This window comes from Bubalus bubalis, chromosome 5 (assembly GCF_019923935.1).
Source record: "Bubalus bubalis isolate 160015118507 breed Murrah chromosome 5, NDDB_SH_1, whole genome shotgun sequence".
Taxonomy (NCBI): domain Eukaryota; kingdom Metazoa; phylum Chordata; class Mammalia; order Artiodactyla; family Bovidae; genus Bubalus; species Bubalus bubalis.
Window position 1 is genome coordinate 37,873,685 of NC_059161.1, and position 25,371 is coordinate 37,899,055.

Here is a 25,371-nt window from a genome sequence, read left to right on the forward strand (position 1 = left end):
TAACAAGTTCCCAGGTTCCCATTATGGCACAAGAAGGGCAAGATAAACGGAAGATATTTTTATTGTTAAAATAATATGAGTCCTTTGCCTGGGTGTTTTGTTTTTTTTTTTTACTATATATTATTTCATGCCTTAGGAATTTTGCATACCATGACCTATTAGAAAAATACATCGATTAAAAAAACTCCCTACGTTAGCTCTAGTAAAGGCAGCCCAGCCCAATGGTTAGAGCCTGGGCCCATACCTTAGAATCACCACTAATTCATGGTTACTCTGATCCTTAATCTCGGTACCTATGTGCTGCCTCGTCTGTAAAAAGATGATAATAACACCTGTTCACAGAGCTCTTTTGAGGATTAGTGTTTGCCACATAGTGAATCCTATTTATGATTTACTCTTTATTACCTACCTCCTGGTGAAGGTGAGGTCGTTGAACACTTCTAAAAGTGGATGGAGGTGGACACAGACGGGTTCTGCTCCCAGCCAGGTGGGTCCTGTCCAGCACAACTGCTTCAGGGACAATCTGGTGGCCGTTCTAGCAAAGGGCCTCCCTTGGCAAAAAACAAAACAAAACAAAACTGTAGGTCTGTTATGATGTCAGCCACAACTTCTTTCTGCTTTATTTGGGACAGAAAGGAGTTAATTAGGAAGATATATAGGGGATGGAGGGAGGCTCAAGAGGGTCGGGATATATATACACACGTAGACCTGATCGATGTTGTATAGCAGAAACTTAACACAATATTGTAAAGCAATTACACTTCAACTGAAGGAAAAAAAGAAAGATGTGGATCCGACAAGGGCGCAGACATGATCTTCAGCAGAGGCTTTAGTCAACGGACTTGCAGCTGTTGTCTTCGAGGCAGATGGAAGCCATCTTTTCAGGAGGGGTAGAGAGACCGTCAGGATGTATATGCCATGCTTAGTATGTATGTTAGCACAGACACATTCACCGTCTGGTAATGGATATGCTGTGCCAGTTTCTGCCCAGTGTGTAACAAACCATCCCAAACTCTGTGGTGTAACATAACTACCATTTTTTTATCCTAATTCTGAGGGTCAGAAATTTGGAAGGCTACCGGGGTGATGGCTTATCTCTGTTCCACAATATCTGGGGGCCTCAGCTAGGAAGACTTGAAAGCTGGGGGTGGTTCCATGGTTGGGACCATGTGGAGGTGTCTGTCTTCTTCATTCATCAGGTGGCCAATGTTGGCTGGGACCTCAGCCCCGCCTATCAGCTGGAAAGTTACATGGTGGCCTCACCATGTGGCCTCAGTTGGCCTTGCTGAGGCAAACATCTTACTCGGTGGCTCAGTGTTGCAGCTAACAAAACAAACACCACCTTGCCTTTAACGCCTAGTCATATTGGCAGATAGATGGGGAAACAATGGAAACAGTGACAGACTTTATTTTCTTGGGCTCGAAAATCACTGCAGATGGTGAGACTACAGCCATGAAATTAAAAGACGTTTGCTCCTTGGAAGAAAAGCTATGACAAACCTAGAAATCATATTAAAAAGCAGAGACACTGCTTGGCTGACAAAGGTCCATCTAGTCAAAGCCATAAGTAGTCACGTATGGATGTGAGAGTTGGACTATAAAGAAAGCTGAGCACCGAAGAACTGTGGTGTTGGAGAAGACTCTTGAGAGTCCCTTGGACTGCAAGGAGATCAATCTAGTCAATCCTAAAGGAAATCAGTCCTGAATATTCATTGGAGGGACTGATGCTGAGCTGAAGCTCCAATACTTTGGGCAGCTGATGTGAAGAACGGACTCACTGGAAAAGACCCTGATGCTGGGAAAGACTGAAGGCAAGAGGAGAAGGGGATGATGGAGGATGAGATGGACATGAGTTTGAGCAAGCTCTGGGAGAATAGTGTAGGACAGGAAAGCCCAGCGTGCTGCAGTCCATGGGGCTGAAAAGAGTCAGACACGACTGAGTGACTACACAACAACAATGGACGGAGCAGAGCATTATTTCAGCCATATCAGTTACAAGCGAGTCATAAGTTCAAGGGAAGGAGTATGGCTTTACCTCTTGATGGTGGGGAGTGGAAAGCTCTAGGGGAGCATGTGGGTCAGGAGATTTTTCCGTTTTTTTTTTTTTTTCAAATATAATCTGCCACATACGCTTCCTTTGAAAAGGACAATTTGTGACATGGGAAGGTTGGGAACTCTGGCCTTATTTGGGGATTTTCCTGACGGTCTCATATAGTAATCAATGGCACACATGAGAATATAATAATAGCTAACAGAGGGTGTGCCAGGCACTGTTTTAAGTTTACTTGTTTAATACAACAGCCTCTGAAAGAGGTACTATCACTATTCCCAGTTTACAGACAAAGCTTGAGGATGTGAAGTAACTTGTCCAAGGTCACAGAGCTCCTGCAGAACCGAAGTCTGAGCCAGAATCCACACACATAATCCCCAGATTATCCTACCGCTCGGTGTGCTCAATGGGTATAGTTACACATTGCTGTAACCATTTGTTTGGTGGTGAGAGAATCTGAACTCCTGACCCCGTGAGTTCTTGTGCTCAGTCACTCAGTTGTGTCTGACTCTCTGACCTCATGGACTGTAGCCCGAGAGCCTCCTCTGTCCATGGAATACTCCAGGCAAAATACTGGAGCGGGTTGCCATTTCTTCCTCCAGGGGATCTTTCCGACCCAGGATCGAAACTGTATCTGTGTGCTGCACTGGCAGGTGGTATCTTTAACACTGTGCCACCTGGGAAGTCCCCATACTACACTTGATCTTAGCCAAAAGGCCAGGAGCTCCTAGAATATATATAATAGCTGATGTAGATAGAGTTTTGAATTGAAATTTTACAGTGCAAATTTAGGAAAAAATAAACAATTCAACATTTATGGTCCCCTATTTAATGCAGCTGGAAAGGGCTCAGGAAGCCTGCACTGTGCTTGCCTGTTTATGCTGAGGGCAGTGGGACCAGGGCAGAGGATAAGTCCGTGGGCTCAGAAGCCAGGCTGCTTCAAATTTGGGCTCTACCACTTCCTGCCAGTTTTAACCTTAGGCAAAGTTCTTTCACCTGTGGGACCTTCTTCAAATATAAAATGAGGGGCAATAGTACCTACCCCAGAGGGCAGGGCACCTGGAGCACATTCATGAGCAAGTTAGTGCTCTGCTGCTGCTAAGTCACTTCACCCCATAGACGGCAGCCCACCAGGCTCCGCCGTCCCTGGGATTCTCCAGGCAAGAACACTGGAGTGGGTTGCCATTTCCTTCTCCAATGCATGAAAGTGAAAAGTGAAAGTGAAGGCACTCAGTCGTGTCCAACTCTTCGCAACCCCATGGACTGCAGCCCACCAGGCTCCTCCATCCACGGGATTTTCCAGGCAAGGGTACTGCAGTGGGGTGCCATTGCCTTCTCCAAAAGTTAGTGCTCAGTGTTAATCCCTGGTGATCACCAGTAGGGCCTTGTTTCCTGGTGTGGCGCAATGCTGCCACATAGTGGCCAGTTTGGAGAAGGAAATGGCAACCCACTCCAGTATTCTTGCTTGGAAGGTCCCCTAGGAGCCTGGAGGGCTACAGTTCAAGGGGTTGCAAAGAGTTGGACACAACTGAGTGACTGAGCACACAATAGCCAGTTTACATGGTAGCTTTTCATCCAGTAAAAACAGTTCCTACCAAACAGCTGACCCTTAAACAAGAGAGGGGTGGGGTTCTCCCCACCCCCACCCAACCCTTGAAAATCTGTGTATAACTTATACTCATTATACCCTCCAAATCTGTGGTTCTGCACCTGCAGATTCAGCCCACCTCAGATTCTGTGTGTGCTTCAATCGTGTCGGACTCTTCAGTCGTGTTGGACTCTGCAACCCTATGGACTGTTGCCCACCAGGTTCCTCTGTCCATGGGATTTCCCAGGCAAGAATACTGCAGTGGGTTGCCATTTCCTTCTCCATGGGATCCTCCTGACCCAAGGATTGAACCCATGTCTCCTGTTTTGGCAGGCAAGTTCTTTACCACTAAAGCCTCCTGGGAAGCCCCAATCAACCCCTAATGACTTTGTATGTTGAACTTCTCCTCCTCAGCACCCCAACCCCTGCTTAGGATTCAGCTGAGATGAGGGGTAGCTGTGGGCTGAGGAGTCAAAAGGAAACCCTTGTATGATTCTTCATCTACAGTCTCTCTCTTTCTCCTCTATCCCTGACTCCTCCATAGAGGTAGTAAGAGGGAGGCTGCTTGTATATTCTTCCAATGAAGCACAAATAAACAAACTCTGCACCCTTCTTCTCCTTGGTAGTTTTACATTTGTCAAGAAAGCCAGTTGATTTTAATCTGCAGTGGGAAGGTGCTGGAAAAGAGGAAAGGACTGGGATGTGATGAGGCCTCTAGGGGCTCTCAACATGAGTTAAAAGTAAGCACAGCACTACACTGTAAAAGAAGTGTGAGGTCTGAAAATACTACTTCCCCCTGATGACTGCAGTAAGGCTTTAGGCACCCCCGTCCTGAAAGTTCAAGTTCTGCCACTTGGTGGCGCAGTGGTAAGGAATGTGCCTGCTAAGAGACGCAGGTTTGATCCCCGGGTTGGGAAGATCCAGTGGAGGAGGAAATGGCAACCCACTACAGTATTCTTGCCTGGAAAATTTCATGGACAGAGGAGCCTACAGTCCACGGGGTCACAGAGTCGGACACGACTGAGCAACTGAACGCATACCTTAGCACCTGTTTTTGCAAACCGAAAGAGAATTTTCACTTTTACCAGAATAAAAGCCATAACTACAGTAATGGAGAACTTTGTAAAAAAAAAACAAAAAACAACAAAGTGGCCGAGGGACTTCCTTGGTGGTCTGGTCACTAAGACTCCATGCTCTCAATGCAGGGGGCTGCGGTTTGATCCCTGATCAGGAATCAGATCCCCCAAGCTGCAACTGAGAGTGTGCCTGCCGCAACTAAAGGTCTTGCATGCTGCAATTAAGCTCCAGCGCAGCCAAATATTAATAGATACACTCATAAATAAATATTTTAAAAAACGAAGAGGCTTACTGCAAACTTTCAAAGGCAGGGGATACCTGTATGTCTGAGTCAAATTTCTTTAAAAAAAAATTGGGGGCCCTGCATTGCTGATGACCTGGGGAGCTGGTCTATTATTAAGGAGCCTCTGCTTTTTCAGGACTCACTGAGATGCTGCTGTGAGTCAGATCCTCAACAAACACTCAGTGAGCCCCCACCACAAGCTGGGCCCTGGGCTCTCACTGGACCTGTTAAGCAGGCTGGGCACTCAGGTCTTTAAAAACTGATTTCAACATAGTATATTCTTTCCACTTGGGATTAATAAGTGCATACTATGCGCTAGGCCAGAAGTGTGCTAGAGCCACTTCCTACAGCGAGAGGTGAGTGCCTGATTTTCAAGAGAAGAGAAAACTAGAGACATACACAGGCATTACTAAGAATTAAGTTACAGTGCGACTTTCCTGAAGGTCTAGTGGTTAAGACTCTGACGTGTGTGCAGGGGGTGGGGGGTTGATCCCTGGTTGGGGAACTAAGATCCTACAGGCCACATGGTTAGGTCAAAAGATAAAACAAATAAGCAGATTTTTAAAAGTTTGTTTTTGGCTGAGCTGGGTCTTTGTTGCTGCACAAGGGCTTTCTTATGGTTGCAGCTGGCGTCTCTTGTGGCCGGGCTCTGGGGCATGCAGGCTTCAGTAGTTGTGGCTCATGGGCTCAGTAGTCGTGTACGGGCTCAGCTGCCCCATGGTGTGTGGACTCTTCCCAGAGCAGGTCTTGAAGCCAGGTCTGCACTGGCAGGCAGATTCTTTACCACTGGATCACCGGGGAAGTCCAACAAACAGATTTTTATAGACATTAAGAAGAAATTAAGTTACACAAATTCAGACTTAAAAAATTGTATTAAAAACAAAGGTAGTAAAAACTCAAAAGTCATCACTCCTTAGATATGCTACTGTGTTGCACATATTTCTATCATCTGTTCTTGGTTATCTCCATCTACTGTGTCTGAATAGTGGGTGTGCAGCATCTCTTCCCTGTGTGAAATCACACCCAAAGGGTTAACAGAAGCTCGGCGTGTGTCCTCCAGAATAGCAGATGAGGGAACTGCGTGTCAGAAACCTTCCTGCTTGCAGCTTCTTTACTGAGTAAGCCCATTCTCTAGCTGCATACCCTTTGAGCTTCACTTAGGCAAGGTAATGTATCATTAGACTTTGAAACCAGCCCTACAGATAATGCTTCTGATGTATGGGTCACTATAGTAATGGAGGTTTTACATTGTTTTCCAGAACTTTGGAGTTGGCTCCTGCCCAGTTCAGACCACTGAGCCTAAAGCTGGGCTGGTGCAGGACACAGATTGCCTCACCTTTCCTCTGTCTCCAATCATCTTTCCTCGTGCCTAAGACCACTTTCGGAGAAGGCAATGGCACCCCACTCCAGTACTCTTGCCTGGAGAATCCCATGGACGGAGGGGTCGCGAAGAGTCGGACACGATTGAGCGACTTCACTTTCACTTTTCACTTTCATACACTGGAGAAGGAAATGGCAACCCACTCCAGTGTTCTTGCCTGGAGAATCCCAGGGACGGCGGAGCCTGGTGGGCTGCCGTCTATGGTGTCGCACAGAGTCAGACACGACTGAAGCGACTTAGCAGCAGCAGCAGCAAGACCACTTTACTGCTTTTGTTTTAATTTGAGGCACGTGGGCCTTTAGTTCCCCTGCCAGCGATCGAACCTGCACCCCCCTGCATTGGAAGGTGGAGTCTGAACTGTTTTAACCACTGGAGCATTAGGGACATCCCTCCCACCTCCCCCCCCACCCCCACCTGCTTCTTTATCCCATAACTATCTCAAGCCTCTGGCCCTGGGAGTTGGATCTATGATTTGTTCTCCTTTTGTGATGACCTCATCAGCAAACTCTTTCTCTGCTGCAAACTTCAGTGTCAGGCCTGCTGCTGTGGGGCAAACAAGCCTGTTGTTTAATCTCTCAGTCATGTCTGACTCTTCATGACCTCATGGACTGCACTGCAGCATGCCAGGCTTTCCTGTCCTTCACCATTTCCCAGAGCCTGCTCAAACTCATGTTCATTGAGTTGGTGATGCCATCCAACCATTTCATCCTTTTCGTCCCCTTCTTCTACTGCCTTTGATCTTTCCCAGCATCAGGGTCTTTTCCAATGAGTCGGTTCTTCTCATCAGGTGGCCAAAGCGAAAGGTTGTTGTTGAATCACGCGAATACACCGGGATTCTTGGCCCCCGGAGGAGAAGAATTCAATCCGGGGCCAGAGACGAGGCTTGATCGCTCAGAGCTTTTGTGTAATAAAGTTTTATTAAAGTATAAAGGAGATAGAGAAAGCTTCTGACATAGGCATCAGAAGGGGGCAGAAAGAGTACCCCCTTGCTAGTCTTCAGCTGGATGTGATATAGTCACTAGCAGTCTGTTAATGAAAGAAAGGAATGTCTTATAATTCAGAATAGCACCAGGCCCCTCGCCCATAAGATGCATTTTGGGATAATCTTGGGCCATAAAATAATTAACTTGAATCTTAAAGAAGGGCAGACCACCATACAAATAGTTTCATTTACATAGATTAGGGGAACAATATCTGAGTATAACATACTGGTTTGTCAAGTAGGTTTTGGGCCCAGAGGCGACTTGGAGACCGAGTTTGGGGTAAAGGCGTAGTACATTAGCATAGCTTAAGACAAACATTTTCATAAGAAAAAGGCATTGGTTATCTCTAGGCTCTAAGAATAGCTAACTTCAGGCGGAAACCTGGTGTCATTATGGCAACACAGTATTTTAAGAGAAACCTCTCTTTAAATTTGTATAGAGAAGGAAAAAAATATTGTTAGTTTGTTTCCTCCTGTCGCTTAAGAGAGATAAAAATGTCTGACATTTGCAGGCTATTTCCTCCATTTGGAGACCCCTCTCTCCTTGGGGACCCCTAGATTTCTTATCAACCTGCCTAGGAAATGACTCTCTCAAAAGTATTGGGGCTTCAGCTTCGGCATCCGTCCTTCAGTGAATATTCAGGATTGATTTCCTTTAGGATTGACTGGTTTGATCTCCTTGCAGTCCAAGGGACTCAAGAGTATTCTGCAGCACCACAGTTCAAAAGCATCAATTCTTCGGTGCTCAGCCTTCTTTATGGCCCAACTCCCAAACAGGTCTCAGTTCAATTCAGTCACTCAGTTGTGTCTGACTCTTTGTGACACCGTGGACTGCAGCACGTCAGGCTTCGCTGACCATCACCAACTCCCGGAGCTTGCTCAAACTCATGTCCATCGAGTTGGTGACACCGTCCTATCAACTCATCCTCTGTTGTCCCCTTCTCCTCCTGCCTTCAATCTTTCCCAGCATCAGGGTCTTTTCTAATGAGTCAAACAAGTCTAGTTTGTAACAAATGCTGAGTTCAGCTTCTTCATATTGGTTGCTTGTAATCTGGCAATAGTGGGAGTATTTACAAGGAAACCTGCAAATCAGGGTTTAATTCCTTGTTGACTGCTTATGGAAGTGGGGGGAGGTGGATGTTAATAACGCAGATTGAACTTAAATGTGCATGGTGTCTGTACCCTTTGTAGCATGAATAGCATAAGTTGAGGAAATATTCTTCCAGTGCTTGACACTATTATTCAGTTCAGTAGAGAAGTTCCTTCCTCACATCATCCAAAAATGAGTGAAACTCCAAAGAGTGAAGCTGGGAAGGAGGAAAATAACTGAAGAAAGTTTGGAAGCAGTGCAGATCTAACTGTTAGGTTTCACTATTTTTCACTTCTTTTTTTTTTTTTAAGTCTTCACTGAATTTGTTACAGGGTTTCCCTGATAGCTCAGTTGGTAAACAACAGTGCTTCTGTTTTCTCATTTTTTTTTGCCACAAGGTATGTGGGATCTTAGCTCCCTCACCCGGGATTGAACTCCATTGGATGGACCACCAGGGAAGTCCCTTATTTCCCTTTTTTTTTTTTTTTAATTCATGGCCGTCTGGCATGTGGGTTCTTAGATCCCACACCAGGGATTAAATCCCCACGCCCTGCAGTGGAAGTGAGGAATCTTAGCCATTGGACGGCCAGGGAATTCTGTTAAGTCCCTTAATTCTTAACATAAAGGAAAATCAGCTAACACTTGGGTCAAAACTATATTCCTTTGGCAACGGCAATGGGCTGAGAAACTTTTTCGCTGAAGGGGATAGAAATCAAATATTTATCAGTGATCTGACTTTGTGACACTATAGAATTATAAAAAACTCACAATAGATTTTGCAAGGCATATCGAGGTTGCAGCCGCATGGAATTTACAACCGAGTTGCGAACCCTTGTCCCTACACACACACTGTTTCTGAGACCTGGTGTTGACAACTGTGCGGGGCGCAGAGCTGGGCCTGAGGTCCCCGGGGAGCTTGGCTGGGGCCAGGCGGGCGCAGGCGCGCTGTGAGGCCCCCTTCCCAGAGTCGCCGCCAGGGGGCGCGCGAGGCAGCCGGCAGCTTCGCGCTTTGGCCCCCGGCGCGGCCCGTTGTCCGGCGCCGCGGCGGGAAAATCCGACCAGGTCGCCTAGGCGGCCGCGTCTTTCCGTCCTGGACCGCCTGCCAGGATCCGCCCGTGGTGATGATGGAGGAGGAGGAGTGGTCCGAGGAGCAGCAACGCTTCTCTTACCTACAGGTACAGGAGAATGGGGTCCTGGTGGGGCTGGGGAAGGACGGCGTCGAGATTCTGCAGGGGGAAAGGTGCAGCCTCAGCTGAGCCTCGTCTTCGTACCGAGGCCCCGGGTCGGAGGTCGAGCTCGGCCCCCTCCGGCCTCTGGCGCCTGCGCATGAGCTGACCCGGCTGCCGCGGGGGGTGCTGGGAGACGGTTTCCTTGGTTTGTTGGGTCGGAGCTTGGGGTGGCTGAGCGAGAGGGAAGATTGGGAGAAAACACCTGCAGTGCACCGGGAGTCCGGCGGCGGAGGCCCCTCTGGCTTTGTGACAGGCTCAGTCTCCTCGGACAGGGTTGTTCTGAGGCACGCGGCACGAGCTCTAAAAATGTTGGCTCCTCTAATCGGTGCTTCCATCCTGCGAGGAAGGAGACGGCCTCGGAACCTGGTGCAAACCCGGCCGGCCGGCTCCGGAACCCATCGGATCTGGGTTCGAATCTCGACTCCTCACAGAGTGTTGTGTTGACTCTCCCCGAACGTATTTTCCTAGATGGAAAAATCAGGGTGATAATAACCAGCTCTCGGCGTAGTTGCTGGTATTCCGTCCTTTAATCAGCACCGCGAATAAATACCGTGTGAGAGTCTTGAGAAAAACCAAGAATCTCAGAGGATTAACCGAAGAGAATTGAGAATGAGCTCAGGAAAGGGGCGCTTCCTAAATTTCAGAAGGTGTTTACCCACCGCCTCCCTTTATTTTGAAGTTCGAGCCTTCAGAAAAAGTTGCAAAATTAGCGCATTCATCACCCAGGTGCCCCTCACCTCGATTAACCAGGGAACAGTTTGCTGTATTTGCTCCCTTCTTTTCTCGAAATTATTTGAGAATTAAATACACTTGATGCTTTGCCTTTAAATTTTAATGCTTTAACATGCTTCTTCCAAGAACAAGGTCATAATCTCTGATCACATTCAGGAAGCTTGATAATTGATAAAATCCTATTATCTCATATGAATCCATATACAGTTTTTCCCAGTTGTCCCAAAGATATTCTTTCATGGTCTTTTTTCCTTCACCCAGGATCCAGTCTGGGATCATGCCTTGTGTCTACTCCTGGCTTTGGTCTCTCCTGGAACGGTTCTCCACCTCCTTTGGGTTTCATGACATTGGTGGTTTTGAAGAGTCCATTCATGGCAAAGATGTGGGAGATAAACTCTTTGAGAGCAGGAACTGTTCTTTTCAGTTTTGTGTTCTCAGCCCCTAGTACAGAGCCTAGCTCTCAACAGACAATAAATGCTTACTGAATAAGTGAGTCAGGCTGCAAAGATGGACTGAGAAATTTGAACCTCATCCTCTGTGCAGTGGTGAGCTGATGGAGGATCCCACCGTTCACTCAGCCAGGTGTTCTTGGCACTAGGTGGACAGCCATGAACAGTAGTGAAGGGTCCTGCCCTTGAGGAATTTAGAGTCTAGTGACTTAGCCTCTGACCCAAGCCGGTGGCTCATTGGTAAAAAAATCCACCTGCAAGGCAAGAGACCTGCAGGAGTCCTGGGTTCCATCCCTGGGTGGGGAAGATCCCCTGGAGGAGGAAATGGCATCCCACTCCAGTATTCTTGCCTGGAGAATCTTGTGGATAGAAGAGCCTGGTGGGCTAAAGTCCATGGATTGCAGAGTCGGACATGACTTGGCAACTGAGCACACACAGGCATGACTTAGCCTCTATTGAAGAAGGCCCTTAACCTGTTCCAGGAGGTGGAGGAAGGGGAAGGATGGAGGGATGGAGGAATCTTCTGGAGCAATGAGAAGGATCCCTGTCCTGTTCGTCTATCCCTAACCACACCTCTCTAGTTCAGTTCAGTTGCTCAGTCATGTACGACTCTTTGTGACCCCATGAATCACAGCATGCCAGGCCTCCTTGTCCATCACCAACTCCCGGAGTTTACCCAAACTCATGTCCATCGAGTCGGTGATGCCATCCAGCCATCTCATCCTCTGTCGTCCCCTTTTCCTCCTACCCCCAATCCCTCCCAGCTTTGGCATAGTCAATAAAACAGAAATAGATGTTTTTCTGGAACTCTCTTGCTTTTTTCATGATCCAGTGGATGTTGGCCATTTGATCTCTCATTCCTCTGCCTTTTCTAAAACCAGCTTGAATATCTGGAAGTTCACGGTTCACGTATTGCTGAAGCCTGGCTTGAAGAATTTTGAGCATTACTTTACTAGCGTGTGAGATGAGTGCAATTGTGTAGTAGTTTGAGCATTCTTTGGCATTGCCTTTCTTTGGGATTGGAATGAAAACTGACCTTTTCCAGTCGTGTGGCCACTGCTGAGTTTTCCAAATTTGCTGGCATATTGAGTGCAGCACTTTCAAAGTATCTTTCAGGATTTGAAATAGCTCAGCTGGAATTCCATCACCTCCACTAGCTTTGTTCATAGTGATGCTTTCTAAGGCCCACTTGACTTCACATCCCAGGATGTCTGGCTCTAGGTGAGTGATCACAACATCATGATTATCTGGGTCGTGAAGATCTGTTTTGTACAGTTCTTCTGTGTATTCTTGCCACCTCTTCTTAATATCTTCTGCTTCTGTTAGGTCCATACTATTTCTGTCCTTTATCGAGCTCATCTTTGCATGAAATGTTCCATTGGTATCTGTAATTTTCTTGAAGAGATCTCTAGTCTTTCCCATTCTGTTGTTTTCCTCTATTTCTTTGCATTGATTGCTGAGGAAGGCTAACCCACATCCAAGGTGAGAGAAACCCAAGTAAGACGGTAGGTGTTGCAAGAGGGCATCAGAGGGCAGACCATAATCACAGAAAACTAGCCAATCTGATCACATGTACCATAGCCTTGTCTAACTCAGTGAAACTAAGCCACGCCATGGGGGGCCACCCAAGATGGACGGGTCATGGTGGAGAGATCTGACAGAATGTGGTCCACTGGAGAAGGGAGTGGTAAACCACTTCAGTTTTCTTGCCTTGAGAACCCCATGAATGGTATGAAAAGGCAAAATGATAGGATACTGAAAGAGGAACTCATCAGGTCGGTAAGGGCCCAATATGCTACTGGAGATCAGTGGAGAAATAACTAATGAAAGGGATGAAGGGATGAAGAAAGAATGAAGGGATGGAGCCAAAGCAAAAACAATACCCAGTTGTGGATGTGACTGGTGATAGAAGCAAGGTCCAATGCAGTAAAGAGCAATATTGCATCAGATCAGATCAGTCACTCAGTCGTGTCCGACTCTTTGCGACCCCATGAATCGCAGCACGCCAGGCCTCCCTGTCCATCACCAACTCCTGGAGTTCACTGAGACTCACATCCATCGAGTCAGTGATGCCATCCAGCCATCTCATCCTCTGTCGTCCCCTTCTCCTCCTGCCCCCAATCCCTCCCAGCATCAGAGTCTTTTCCAATGAGTCAACTCTTTGCATGAGGTGGCCAAAGTACTGGAGTTTCAGCTTTAGCATCATTGCTTCCAAAGAAATCCCAGGGCTGATCTCCTTCAGAATGGACTGGTTGGATCTCCTTGCAGTCCAAGGGACTCTCAAGAGTCTTCTCCAACACCACAGTTCAAAAGCATCAATTCTTCAGTGCTCAGCCTTCTTCACAGTCCAACTCTCACATCCATACATGACCACAGGGAAAACCATAGCCTTGACTAGACGAACCTTTGTTGGCAGAGTAATGTCTCTGCTTTTGAATATGCTATCTAGGTTGGTCATAACTTTCCTTCCAAGGAGTAAGCTTCTTTTAATTTCATGGCTGCAGTCACCATCTGTAGTGATTTTGGAGCCCAGAAAAATAAAGTCTGATACTGTTTCCACTGTTTCCCCATCTATTTCCCATGAAGTGGTAGGACCGGATGCCATGATCTTCGTTTTCTGAATGTTGAGCTTTAAGCCAACTTTTTCACTCTCCACTTTCACTTTCATCAAGAAGCTTTTGAGTTCCTCTTCACTTTCTGCCATAAGGGTGATGTCATCTGCATATCTGAGGTTATTGATATTTCTCCTGGCAATCTTGATTCCAGTTTGTGTTTCTTCCAGTCCAGCGTTTCTCATGATGTACTCTGCATATAAGTTAAATAAACAGGGTGACAATATACAGCCTTGACGAACTCCTTTTCCTATTTGGAACCAGTCTGTTGCTCCATGTCCAGTTCTAACTGTTGCTTCCTGACCTGCATACAAATTTCTCAAGAGGCAGATCAGGAACCTGGAATGTTAGGTCCGTGAATCAAGGCAAATTGGAAGTGGTCAAACAGGAGATGGCAAGAGTGAACATTGACATTCTAGGAATCAGTGAACTAAAATGGCCTGGAATGGGTGAATTTAACTCAGATGACCATTATATCTACTACTGTGGGCAGGAATCCCTTAAAAGAAATGGAGTAGCCATCATGGTCAACAAAAGAGTCTGAAATGCAGTACTTGGATTCAATCTCAAAAACAACAGAATGATCTCTGTTCATTTCCAAGGCAAACCATTCAGTATTATGGTAATCCAAGTCTGTGCCCCAACCAGTAACGCTGAAGAAGCTGAAATTGAACGGTTCTATGAAGACCTACAAGACCTTTTAGAACTAACACCCAAAAAAGATGTCCTTTTCATTATAGTGGACTGGAATGCAAAAGTAGGAAGTCAGGAAACACCTGGAGTAACAGGCAAATTTGGCCTTGGAGTACAGAATGAAGCAGGGCAAAGGCTAATAGAGAACGCACTGGTCATAGCAAACACCCTCTTCCAACAAAACAAGAGAAGACTCTACACATGGACATCACCAGATGGTTGACACCGAAATCAGATTGATTATATTCTTTGCAGCCAAAGATGGAGAAGCTCTATACAGTCAGCAAAAACAAGACTGGGAGCTGACTGTGGCTCAGATCATGAACTCCTTATTGCCAAATTCAGACTTAAATTGAAGAAAGTAGGGAAAACCACTAGACCATTCAGGTATGACCTAAATCAAATCCCTTATGATTATACAGTGGAAGTGAGAAATAGATTTAAGGGACTAGATCTGATAGACAGAGTGCCTGATGAACTATGGATGGAGGTTCATGACATTGTACAGGAGACAGGGATCAAGACCATCCCCATGGAAAACAAATGCAAAAAAGCAAAATGGCTGTCTGAGGAGGCCTTACAAATAGCTGTGTAAAAAAGAGAAGCGAAAAGCAAAGGAGAAAAGGAAAGATATAAGCATCTGAATGCAGACTTCCAAAGAATAGTAAGGAGAGATAAGAAAACCTTCCTCAACCACACGTCTACACATACCTAAAAAAAAAGATGATTTCGGAGGGTCTTTATCCCTCCCAGGGTGGTGGTCTCTTTGTCTCCTTCCACTGACGCTTTCCACTTATCTGCTCTTGTGACATCTGAAACTAAGGAAGGTACGTCCCTTTCTTATCTGTCTGGCCTCCCCTCGGAGCCCTGGACTCGTGTTCTTGCAGTCCCTCCTTGTCTTGCCTCTGCCATGAGCACTTGCTGGTAGAGCCCACGCTGTCTTGGGTTCAGCTGTCACCACATGCAGTTCAGCTCCGTCCCAGCAGGGGCACACACAGGGCTCAGCAAGCTTGTTGACATGAGACCAAGACCTTGGCGTGGCTTGTTTTGTTTCTTTACTCCTCCGCATGGGGAAGAAGTGTTTTCCAGCACTGGAAGGTGTTGCTAAGGAGCAGTGAGGGTCCTGTTGAGGCGGGCTAGCAAACCAGCAAATCAGAGGCCCATCCAGTGTGCCCTCGGGAGCCTTCCCCAGTGTCGTCCTGATATTCATCCTTTGTCTTGTGCAGGACTGGGACTGGCAAGGGCTTGAAGCACAGGGACCAGTCCTTTTGTATTTGCTTGGTTAGCTTCCATCTAGGGGCAAAAATCTCTCTCTTTTTTCACTGTGTTCCCCAGATACCTGGCACATTATTGACCGGGGGATTTTTTTGCAGAAACTAACACCTGTGGCCAGGAATTTGTTATGTAAGTGAATATTGAAATATCTTGGGTCAATAACATTCAGGTAGCACACATTAATACTAACGTGTTAGCACACGCCTTCACCCAGTAGGCACTTGGCGCATAAATGTGGAATAACTGAGTAAAGTTACACAGGCGCCTCCCAGATACCAGTCTGCCTTCTCTCCCCGCTGACCTGCCATCATTGTTCCTTATCTTTACTTCACCTAAATCATCACCATTAACTAGGAAGTGATGTTTCCACAAGTCACATTCCAGAGGCCCCATTGATTTATTTGGACACTGGAAAAGTCACTCAGCCATTATGGAAGGTGCGGAAGGAATTTAGGCTGAGCAGACCCTCTTCTTGGTCTTCATTTTTTAAGATGTGAAGAGCTCTTATTTGCAGTCTTACCCATGAAGTGTTTTGATTTTACTTCAGAGGCTAAAGGCAGCGGTTCACTACACGGTTGGTTGTCTTTGCGAGGAAGTTGCGTCGGACAAAGACATGCAGTTCAGCAAGCAAACCATTGCAGCGATCTCAGAGGTGACCTTTGGACAGTGTGGTACGCAGCCCTGGTCTTCCTGTGGGGGTGTGGGAAGCCTGGAGGTTGATTTTGCCTGGGAGAACTGCGGGCGGGTGCCACGGTGTATCTCCAACAGACAAAGAACATTATCACTGGGCACGTCCATGAAGCGTTTCTTCTGTTGGCTGTAAGAGCCAGTTTATGGGAAGAGCTATATTTTCTTCTATTCCAAGATTTTTTTTTCTTTCTGTTACACTAACAGGGGGCATCAGCACCTTTATTTTATTGTTTTAAACCACCCAGAATATTATTATTTTTTTTTTAAACAAGGGCCAGGACAGGCTGCCCTATTTATTCATTTAATTTTGGCTGTTCTGGGTCTTCGTTGTGGTGTTCTGGCTTAGTTGCCTGGCGGCATGTGGAATCTTGGGGGCTTTCCTGGTGGCTCAGATGGTAAAGAATCTGCCTGCAATGCGGGAGATGCAGGTTCAATCCCTGGGTCTCGAAGATCCCCTGGAGGAGAAAATGGTAACCCACTCCAGTATTCTTGCCTGGAGAATTCCATGGACGGAGGAGCCTGGTGGGCTACAGTCCATGGGGTCGCAAAGAGTAGCACACGACTGAGCAACTAACACTTTCACTTTCTTTCATGTGGGATGTTAGGTCCCTGACCAGGTATAGGAACGGTGTCCCCTGCACTGGAAGGCCGATTCTTAACCACTGGACCACCAGGGGAAGTCCTTGGACATTAATTTTTTTATTTCATTGCTTTATAACTTTTTTATATCACCCACAGTTTGTGTTTTTTTTTTTTTTTTTCACCCACAGTTTGACAGCTGGTATTTGCTTGACTTCAGGGGAGATAAATGTCTTCACAAGCCCTAACTCCTAGCACAATTTAAAATTAAGGGATAGTTTCTAGGGAGGAGAGGTGTAGCCACAATTACCAGAGGTTTGTAACGAAGGGTGGAGGTGGCAGGGAGGACACAGAGGTCGTAATGAATCCAGCAGTGGAGCCGCCCGAAGGGCCTCCTCTCACTTTCAAAAGGATTTGTACTAGTCACTACACTTACTGTAGACATTGAGATTTCACTTTTCTGCTTCTGAGTTAAGGTTGAGATAGGCTAATTAAAGCACATCTCTTTTTCTCTTTCAGAAAATTTTGCCAAAGACCTTGAAATGTTTGCAAGGTGGGTAAAGAGCTTGATTGTCGGATGCTGGGCTTGTTTCCGTGCTTTGATGCTCCCCATCTGGTGGTGAATTTCAGGGAAGCTTGAACCGCTCCCCGCCCCATGTTTTGTGGAGACTCAGTCTCTAATCATGATTCTGTAAGAATGGAACATCTGCTTTAATCATGTCCATTCAGACTTGATTGGGCATTTTTTGAAGTTTTCCTCGTATTTGTCGTTAAGGGAAGTGAAGTTATTCAGTTCCAGGTTAAAAAGGTGTGAGTCATGTCTCCAGGATTCTGTGCATGGTGCGCTTGCTTTTAAGACTGTTTCTGCAGGTGGTGTGCTGGGGGGTGAGGCTGGGTGCCGGGCTGGGCTGCTTCGTGCTTTGTGGGGCAGCGCACGGGTGTCAGGATAATACAGCCCACGGCCCCATCAGCCCTGCATTTGCCTGCTGGAGACAAGTGAGACACACGCTCCTTGAAAAGTGTGTGTGACTGGCTTTCAGCTGGTAAAGCGTTAGCTTTTACAGGTGATTTATGCTCCTCTCTTCAATTAGTTCCACAGGTAATTGAAAACAATTGCAGCAAATTGCTTTTATGAAGCAATTTGAATGACGAAGGCCTGAAAGGGCTAAAGCTTTCTAATTTGCTCCCACTTCTGATTTGGTGCCAGCCTCTCCCACACCCCATACTTTTCACCTTTCTCCTATAGCTCTTTGTTTCTTCGATGAATATTCTGAATGAATTAAAGCAGTAGGTTCTCAGAGGGCAGGCTCTAAATCTTGCCTATTCCTGCATATATGAGTCCCTAAAAACCGCTTAGCATCTTCAACTTGGCCAAAAGGGATCAGGATAATATATGGGATACTGACGGCTCCTGCGTCTTATCATCGTTAATTCAGGTGGTTGCCCCTGCGCCCACCCCCACCCCAAGTCTCCTGTGAAATACATTTACTGCCTTTACTTGCCATCTTTTTTTTTTTAAAGATTTATTATTTTATTTTATTTTTGGCTGCACTTGGTCTTCACTGCTGCACCTGGGCTTTCTCAAGTTTCCATACAAGGTCTTCTCATTGAGGTGGCTTCTCTTGTTGCAAAGCACAGGCCCTAGGCACACAGGCTCTATAGTTGTGATGGACAGGCTTAGTTGCTCCAGGGCATGTGGGATCTTCCTGGACCAGGGATCAAACCCACGTTCCCTGAATTAGCAGGCAGATTCTTAATCACTAGACCACCAAGGAAACCCCTTGCTATTTCTTTTCTTCTTTTTCTTTTTTTAACCATGCTGTGGGGCTTGTGGGATATTAGTTCCCTGACCAAGGATTAAACCCACACCCCCTGCATTGGAAGCATGGCGTCTTAACCACTGGAAGGAAATCCCTCTTCTTTTTTTAAAAAATATGAGTCTTTTATATTACAAAGGAAGACACAAAAACGTAAATTAATAGACAAATGGTTACTTGATTTGAACATAGAGCTTATCAGTATAGATCAGAGTTTTTCCACCTCAGCACTGTTGACATTTTGGACTGGATGATTTCCTCATTCTGTCCAGTGCGTTGTAGGGTACTTAGTGGCGTCCCTCGCCTCTACCCACTGGGCGCCAGGAGCAAGTCCCCAGCTGTGAGCTTCCTCCTCATTTCTGTGTTAGCTGTAGGAAAAGACAATGACAAATTTTAAATACTAGATATAAAAATGAAATTAGAGCTATTTAGCATTGTAACACGTTAAGTTTTCAGGTACGGTGTGTTTTTTATAGTTGAGAAGCCTACTTCTTTTTGCTGGGCCCTGGGGCAGAGAGGTAGGCATCCCAGGTGGCATAGTGGTAAAGAACCTGCCTGCCAATGCAGGAGACATAAGAGACCCAAGTTCGATACCTAAGTAGGGAAAATCCCTTCAAGGAGGGCATGGCAACCCACACCAGTATTCTTGCCTATAGAATCCCATGGACAGAGGAACCTGGCAGGCTATAGTCCATGGGGTCACAAAGGGTAGGACATGACTGAAGTGACTTAGCACGTACACACGGGGCCGAGATGTGTGGGCACCACGTGGACTGTCAGCTGCACAAGGAAGGACTCATCTTTTGGGTAAAGGAGTCTGTGGAGAGGCCGTCAGCTGATGCTTTCTGAGCAAGACTGTCAGAGGCTTTACTTAGAGATGTTTCCTCTTCTGCAGTGCTCAGGGGTGTATACCAGCACTCCTTAAACTTCCTCCAAAGGACTCTGAGCTAATTCAAGTGCAGATTTTCTTTGAATATTTATCTGTTGTCTTAATTTTACATTGTCAAAATATTCCTTTAAAAAAAAAATCCTGTTTTAAAGTTTATCACTGAATAAGACTCTCTGGTGGTCCAGTGGTTAAGACTCTAAACTTCCAATGCAGGGGGCCCCAGGTTCAATCCCTGGTTGGGGATCTGCATGCCATGGTGTGGGGGAAAAAATGTTTATCACTGAATAAAATTTAAAAAGCTTCCCTGGTAGCTCAGTCAGTAAAGAATCGGCCTGCAGTGCAGGAGACCCAGGTTTGATCCCTGGGTCTCGAAGATCCCCTGGAGAAGGAAATGGCAACCCACTCCAGTATTCTTGCCTGGAGAATTCCATGGACAGAGGAGCCTGGTGGGCTACAGTCTGTGGGGTTGCAGGAGTTGGACACAACTTAGCGACTAAACCACCACTACTGAATAAAGTTGATAGTCCCAGAGGGTCAGCTTTATCCTGTGGTTTTGAGTTTTCCCTGTTACATAATCCCTGCTCCTATATTACCCCAGTTTGAGAAATCTGAAATATATACTGCTATTTCAGGTTGGCTACCTATTAGATAGTCTTTGGAGGCTGGGAACCTAACTAGTATTTGTAACAATGTTTCTATGAAAAAAATGCACTTAAATTGTACATACTATAAACTCAGTTCACCTATAAACTTTGGAAAATAATCTCTCCACTTAAGTTGTGAATTTCCTTCATTTAATGTCTAAGTCACCTAATGTTAACATGGTAAAGATGAAACATTTTGAAGAAGATAGGTATTCTACAGTAAATGAATTCTAGGGGCATTTTTGTTGTTGTTCAGTCACTAAGTCGTGTCAGCCTCTGCCACTCCATGGACTGCAGCACGCCAGGCTTCCCTATCCTTCACCATCTCCCGGAGTTTGCAAACTCTTGTTCATTGAGTTGGTGATGCCATCCAACCATGTCATCCTCTGCTGCCCCCTTCTCCTCTTGCCCTCATTTCCCAGCATCAGGGTGTTTTCCAATGAGTCGGTTCTTCACATCAGGTGGCCAGAGTATTGGAGCTTCAGCATCAGTCCTTCCAATGAATATTTAGGGGCATTTTGGGAATAGTCTTTAAAACCTGTGTTGCTAAAAGTGTTGTATGAAAAATTGCTTTGTTATGTTCTCTAGAGTAATTTTCTGGAGCCAGAGGTTTGATTTAGGAGAGTCTGTGGTGTGCACTCGCTGGCATAGGATGTACCTGCCCCTCCATCTGGGACAGTGGTATCATTAAGACATGGTGCAGAGAAACCAGATGACCAGTCAAGTGGTGGAGAGGGTTGGCTCTGCTGTTTCCTGAATGTTTCTTGTGATCATATATGCTGATCTTACACTGAACAGTTCAGTGCTGCTTCTTCCTTACTCTTTGTCTGGCCCTTTAGGAAGGGGGTAACACCAACAGGGCAGCTTATCGTGTGATACAGACGAGGGCCACGATGTGTCTGTGACTCCTGACATCCTCCACGCAGGGCACCTCTGGACCGGTTTTGTGGTCTCTATCCGTCACTTTCTGTCTGACTCCACCCCCCCGCTGGCCCTGCCCACTTTTCTCTGTGCTAGTCCTTCCAGGCGGCTAATGAGAAGTTATCTTCTGACGTGGATATTATCCCAGGATAGTCAGATGCTGTCCGTCATGATGAGATGGCATGTGATCTTTTCACATTTGGCAGGATGTGAAGGACTAATCTGGCTAAATTACAGAATATAATTTCTGTGAGTTTTATCTTTAAATCAACAGATGTTTAGTGAGGACTTGCCATGTGCTGGTCACTCTGATAGTTAAGAACACAAAGATTCCCCCTTATTCCGACTTACAAAGTTCCTACTTATTTTTGGAGGAAGTTAGAAATGGCAAGAAAGGGTGTTATTAGAGTAATAAATTATTGAATAGAGCTCATTGTCTCAGATTACCTTTTAAAGCAGAGATAAGAGAACTGGAACAAGCACTTGCGTCCATGTTGTGAGCAAGAAACAGAGTCTAGTTGAAAGGGTGTTCTTTGTCCTAGCTGGGCTGTTGCCAGGGACACATTGTCTCCTAGTTGGGGAGGGACACGTGCACAAGCTTTTCCCTGTAATGTAGCCTTTGGGAAAGAGCATTAGGACCTTGGTATAAGCGAAGCTGTGCTTTGTGGAAATTCTATTTCTTCTATTTAGCGTTCATTTAAGCAGCAATGATCTTTGTATTGTGAGCTCTGTGCTGTTTTCTCTTTTCACTGAAGGTGCCTCACAGACCCTCTTCTTTTTGCGTGCTGGTCGCTGTGCCCACTGTGAGCATTTGGGAAGGCTTGAATGCCTTTTGCTCCTCTCCATGCTCACATTCTCCAGATACCCTTGGCCCTCCAGTGGAGGTGGACAGACTGGCTTCTGCGTGCTCTGTCTCTTCATTTAATTGGTATCTTGGCTCATCACTTCACTCATTTCTGTGTCACTGTCACTTAATGACTCTCACCTGAAAAGAAGGGCTACTTAGAGATCCTGCTGGTGTGAAGTCTGGCCATGAACTTTTGTGTTTCATCAAAACTTTAGATAATATGAAACATTCTGGCAAATTGTTTCTGTGCTTTCTACAGACATGCGAAAAGAAGCACAATTAACACTGAAGATGTGAAGCTCTTAGCCAGGAGGAGTCATTCACTGGTGAGAGATGGATTTCTTTCCTCACCCCCCTTTCCCATCAGAATACATTATTCCCAATTAATCACTGGCATCCACGAAGTGATTCCCCCGGGGCACCTTGCGTTAAAAATGAGACACGCTTCAACCACTCAGACCTGCCTGTAATTTACAGTCTTTCTTTCACGATGATGGATCTTGCTAAGCCAATTTGAAATTTTCTAATCAGTGCTCTCTGGATTTCATAATTTGCCTTTTCTGTAATATCTCAAAACTTTGGTCCCATGTTTCAGCTACAGCATGGTGTCAGAGACAGGTCACAGGCTAGAGTATCTAGGGGGTGCTTTTGTTACGGAGCCCACAGTTTTGGTGGGCCAGGTGTGGAAGGAGTATCAGTACATCTGGGGTGTGCAGGCAGTTGAGCACATTTTCTGTCTTTTCAGAGACGTCTAGACGTCATCCCAGCCGTGCCCTCACCTTACAGGTGATGCTGTGATCGTCCTAGGCTAGTGGCTGTGGCTGATGGCAGATCCAGGACGCCTGTGAGGTTTCCTGACTTAGTCTGATCTTAGCAGTCAAAATACTTCTACGTTCCTCCCCAGGATGTGAGCTCCACAAGGGCAGGGATTTTTATGTCTTTCTTCTCGACTCCATCTGCCATGCCTAAAAAAGGGCCTGACCCACAGTAGGGGCTCATGAGTAGTTGTTGAATCAATGAACTTGTGTAGCACTTGACATTTCACACAGGACTTCTGTGGGTCATATTTTACACACATCATTTAAAGCTCACAACCACCCTATGAGGGTTTTTCATAAAATGACTAATTAGCCCCATTTTATAGGCCAGACTACTAGAGTTAAGTAATTCCCCAAAGTTAAATATGAAGTTTTCTGGTTGACAGCTGACCCTTAACCTTCAAACCCTGGATCCAGTACTGTTTCCACTGGACTTTTTTCTGTCTCTGCTCTTCTAATATTGTTTCTCTAAAGTTTAAGTCAAGGTTAAGGATGATACGATTCCTAATAGCTCCAGTGCCTGGTGGTGCTGCATATCAATGGAAAAGACATTTTTCTCTCCTTTGACATTCTCCCTCAGAACTGTAACTTGGTCAGCTTCAGTAAGCAGTTTCTATCTTTTGCAAGGAATTGTCGATGCAAGTCATCTTAGACTGTTAATTGGGAAGTTTCCTGCTTATTGCGTATATATTTACCTCAGAATGTTGTTTTAATTTTGGACTGTTAAATTTTTGTCATCTGACAGAAGCCTGTTACTGAAGAGTTGCAGCTAAATTTGTGCATTTGACTGAATCTTCCCTGAGGGCAAGGACCTTGTCTTATTACCCTTGTGTCTCTAGGATCTGGTACACAGGAATTGCTCACTAATTTTAATTGGGTAAAATTTAGGGCTTTTGACTTTATCTGTGCTTTGTAGAGTATATTTGTGATTGGCATGCCTTTTGTAAACTACAAGTTTTAATTCTTCTGATTATTCAAGGAACTCCTATGTGAGTAAGCAGTGAGCTGACTTTTGTCATTGATTCCTTCCAGGAAAAAAAAATTGGAAGCTGTGTTTAACTCTGAGGAATTTAACCCTGGGTGGGAGTGGTTGGGAAATGGCATAGATTTTTTTCTCCCTGACTAGACTTATTAATGGCTTTACAATCAGGTAAAAATGCAATTAAAAAAATATTTTTTGTAGCTAAAATACATCACAGAGAAAAATGAAGACATCGCTCAGCTTAACCTGGAAAGAAAAGCAAAGAAGAAGAAGAAGTTGGAGGATGAAAACAGAAATTCAGTGGAGTCAGCAGAGGCTGGTGTAGAAGAAAGTGAGAATTAAACCCTGTTGCTATTTGGAGAAAGCGGCCTTCAGCAGGCAGAGTGGCTAAAAGCACATATTGCCAATAGAGGGTTCTGAAACGATAAGTGGAGATTAAAAGACAAAAGGCTTGGGTGCTTTTTGTATTGTACTCTCCAAGTCATTGACTACAAAAGCTGGTTTAAAAGAGAAGTGGAAACTCTTAAGCAAAATAGTTCCATGTCTTACTGAAGTGCGTGAAAAGGGCATGTGTTTGAATGGTATATGTTGGAAATTGTATCTGTTGTATTAATAAAATTATGTTAGCAAATACATATGGTTGACTTTTTCAAGCAAAAAAATCATATGTTCATTCTTTTATATCATTTTTCAGGCTGACAGTCACTGAAAGATGACTAAAGCTACATGCATTTAGTCCCTTTTTGGCTGCACCATGAAGCATCTGGGATCTCAGTTCCCCAACCAGGGATTGAACCTGGGTTCTCGGCAGGGAAAGTGCTGAATCCTAACCCCTGAGCCAACAGGGAAGTCCACCAATGTTGTTTTTCAGTCACAGTTCATTTGACTTTTCTGTGGCTATTTTGTAAGTGTGGTTGGCCACACTGGATGGAACTTTTGCTTGAGAAGAAAGTCTGACTACTCCTCCAAAACAGTTCATTGTGGGTCTTCTGTTTCAGGTTGTGAGAGATGATGGTTCCAGGAATCTCATGTCTTCTGTCTTCTCCTTGGGGTTTCTCAGAGGGCCAGGGCGAGCGTGTCTTTTAACCCATTGGGACAATAGCGGCAAAGAAAAGGGACTGGCATTTACAGAGCCCATTCTGTGTGCCAGGTCCTATTCTAGGTGCTCCGTATAGTATTTTTTCACACATTTTTATTTATTTTAAAATACTGATTTATTTATTTGGCTGCACCAATCTTAGTTGTGGCACAAAGAAAGTTTCGTTGCGGCATGTGAACTCTTAGTTGATTGGGATCTAGTTCCCTGACCAGGGATCAAACCTAAACCCCCTTGCATTAGGAATGTGGACTCTTAAGCCACTGGACCACAGGGAAGTCTCTGACTTGTTTGTATTTTAGACAAGTGGTCCTACCACACATTCTTCAGGGATTATAACACAGGGGTGGTCAGACTTTGTAAGGAGCAGCAGGGTGTAACCCCAAGTCCTCAGGAACTGCCCCTTGCCTACTGCATGTTCTGGCCAGGGTTTAGTTTACTCTGGCGTGTCCATGCGATGTCAGTCATCCTCTCCCATTCCATCTTTGCTGACCGTTGGCAGAAAGGAGTTGAAGGGCTCTTTCTCACAGGCTTGCTTCCTTAGAGTCCTGGAAGCTCGTCTGAACTTTAGACTAATTAACTGTGTAACCAGCTGACTGGCCATATAAAGCAGCACATGTCTTTGAAATACATGTGGCCTGGTAACA

At 45.6% G+C, this 25,371-nt stretch overlaps 1 protein-coding gene across 1 annotated transcript; it reads left to right on the forward strand.

Annotated features, from left to right (window-relative positions):
• The first annotated feature begins 9,439 nt into the window (after positions 1-9,439).
• Positions 9,440-24,261, forward strand: LOC102412910 (centromere protein S). Its single transcript, XM_006076721.3, has 5 exons — positions 9,440-9,626; positions 15,989-16,112; positions 17,230-17,263; positions 22,088-22,154; positions 23,830-24,261. Exons 1-5 carry the CDS (start codon positions 9,573-9,575, stop codon positions 23,968-23,970), a joined length of 420 nt encoding a protein of 139 aa, XP_006076783.2. The 5' UTR covers positions 9,440-9,572; the 3' UTR covers positions 23,971-24,261.
• Positions 24,262-25,371: the final 1,110 nt, after the last annotated feature.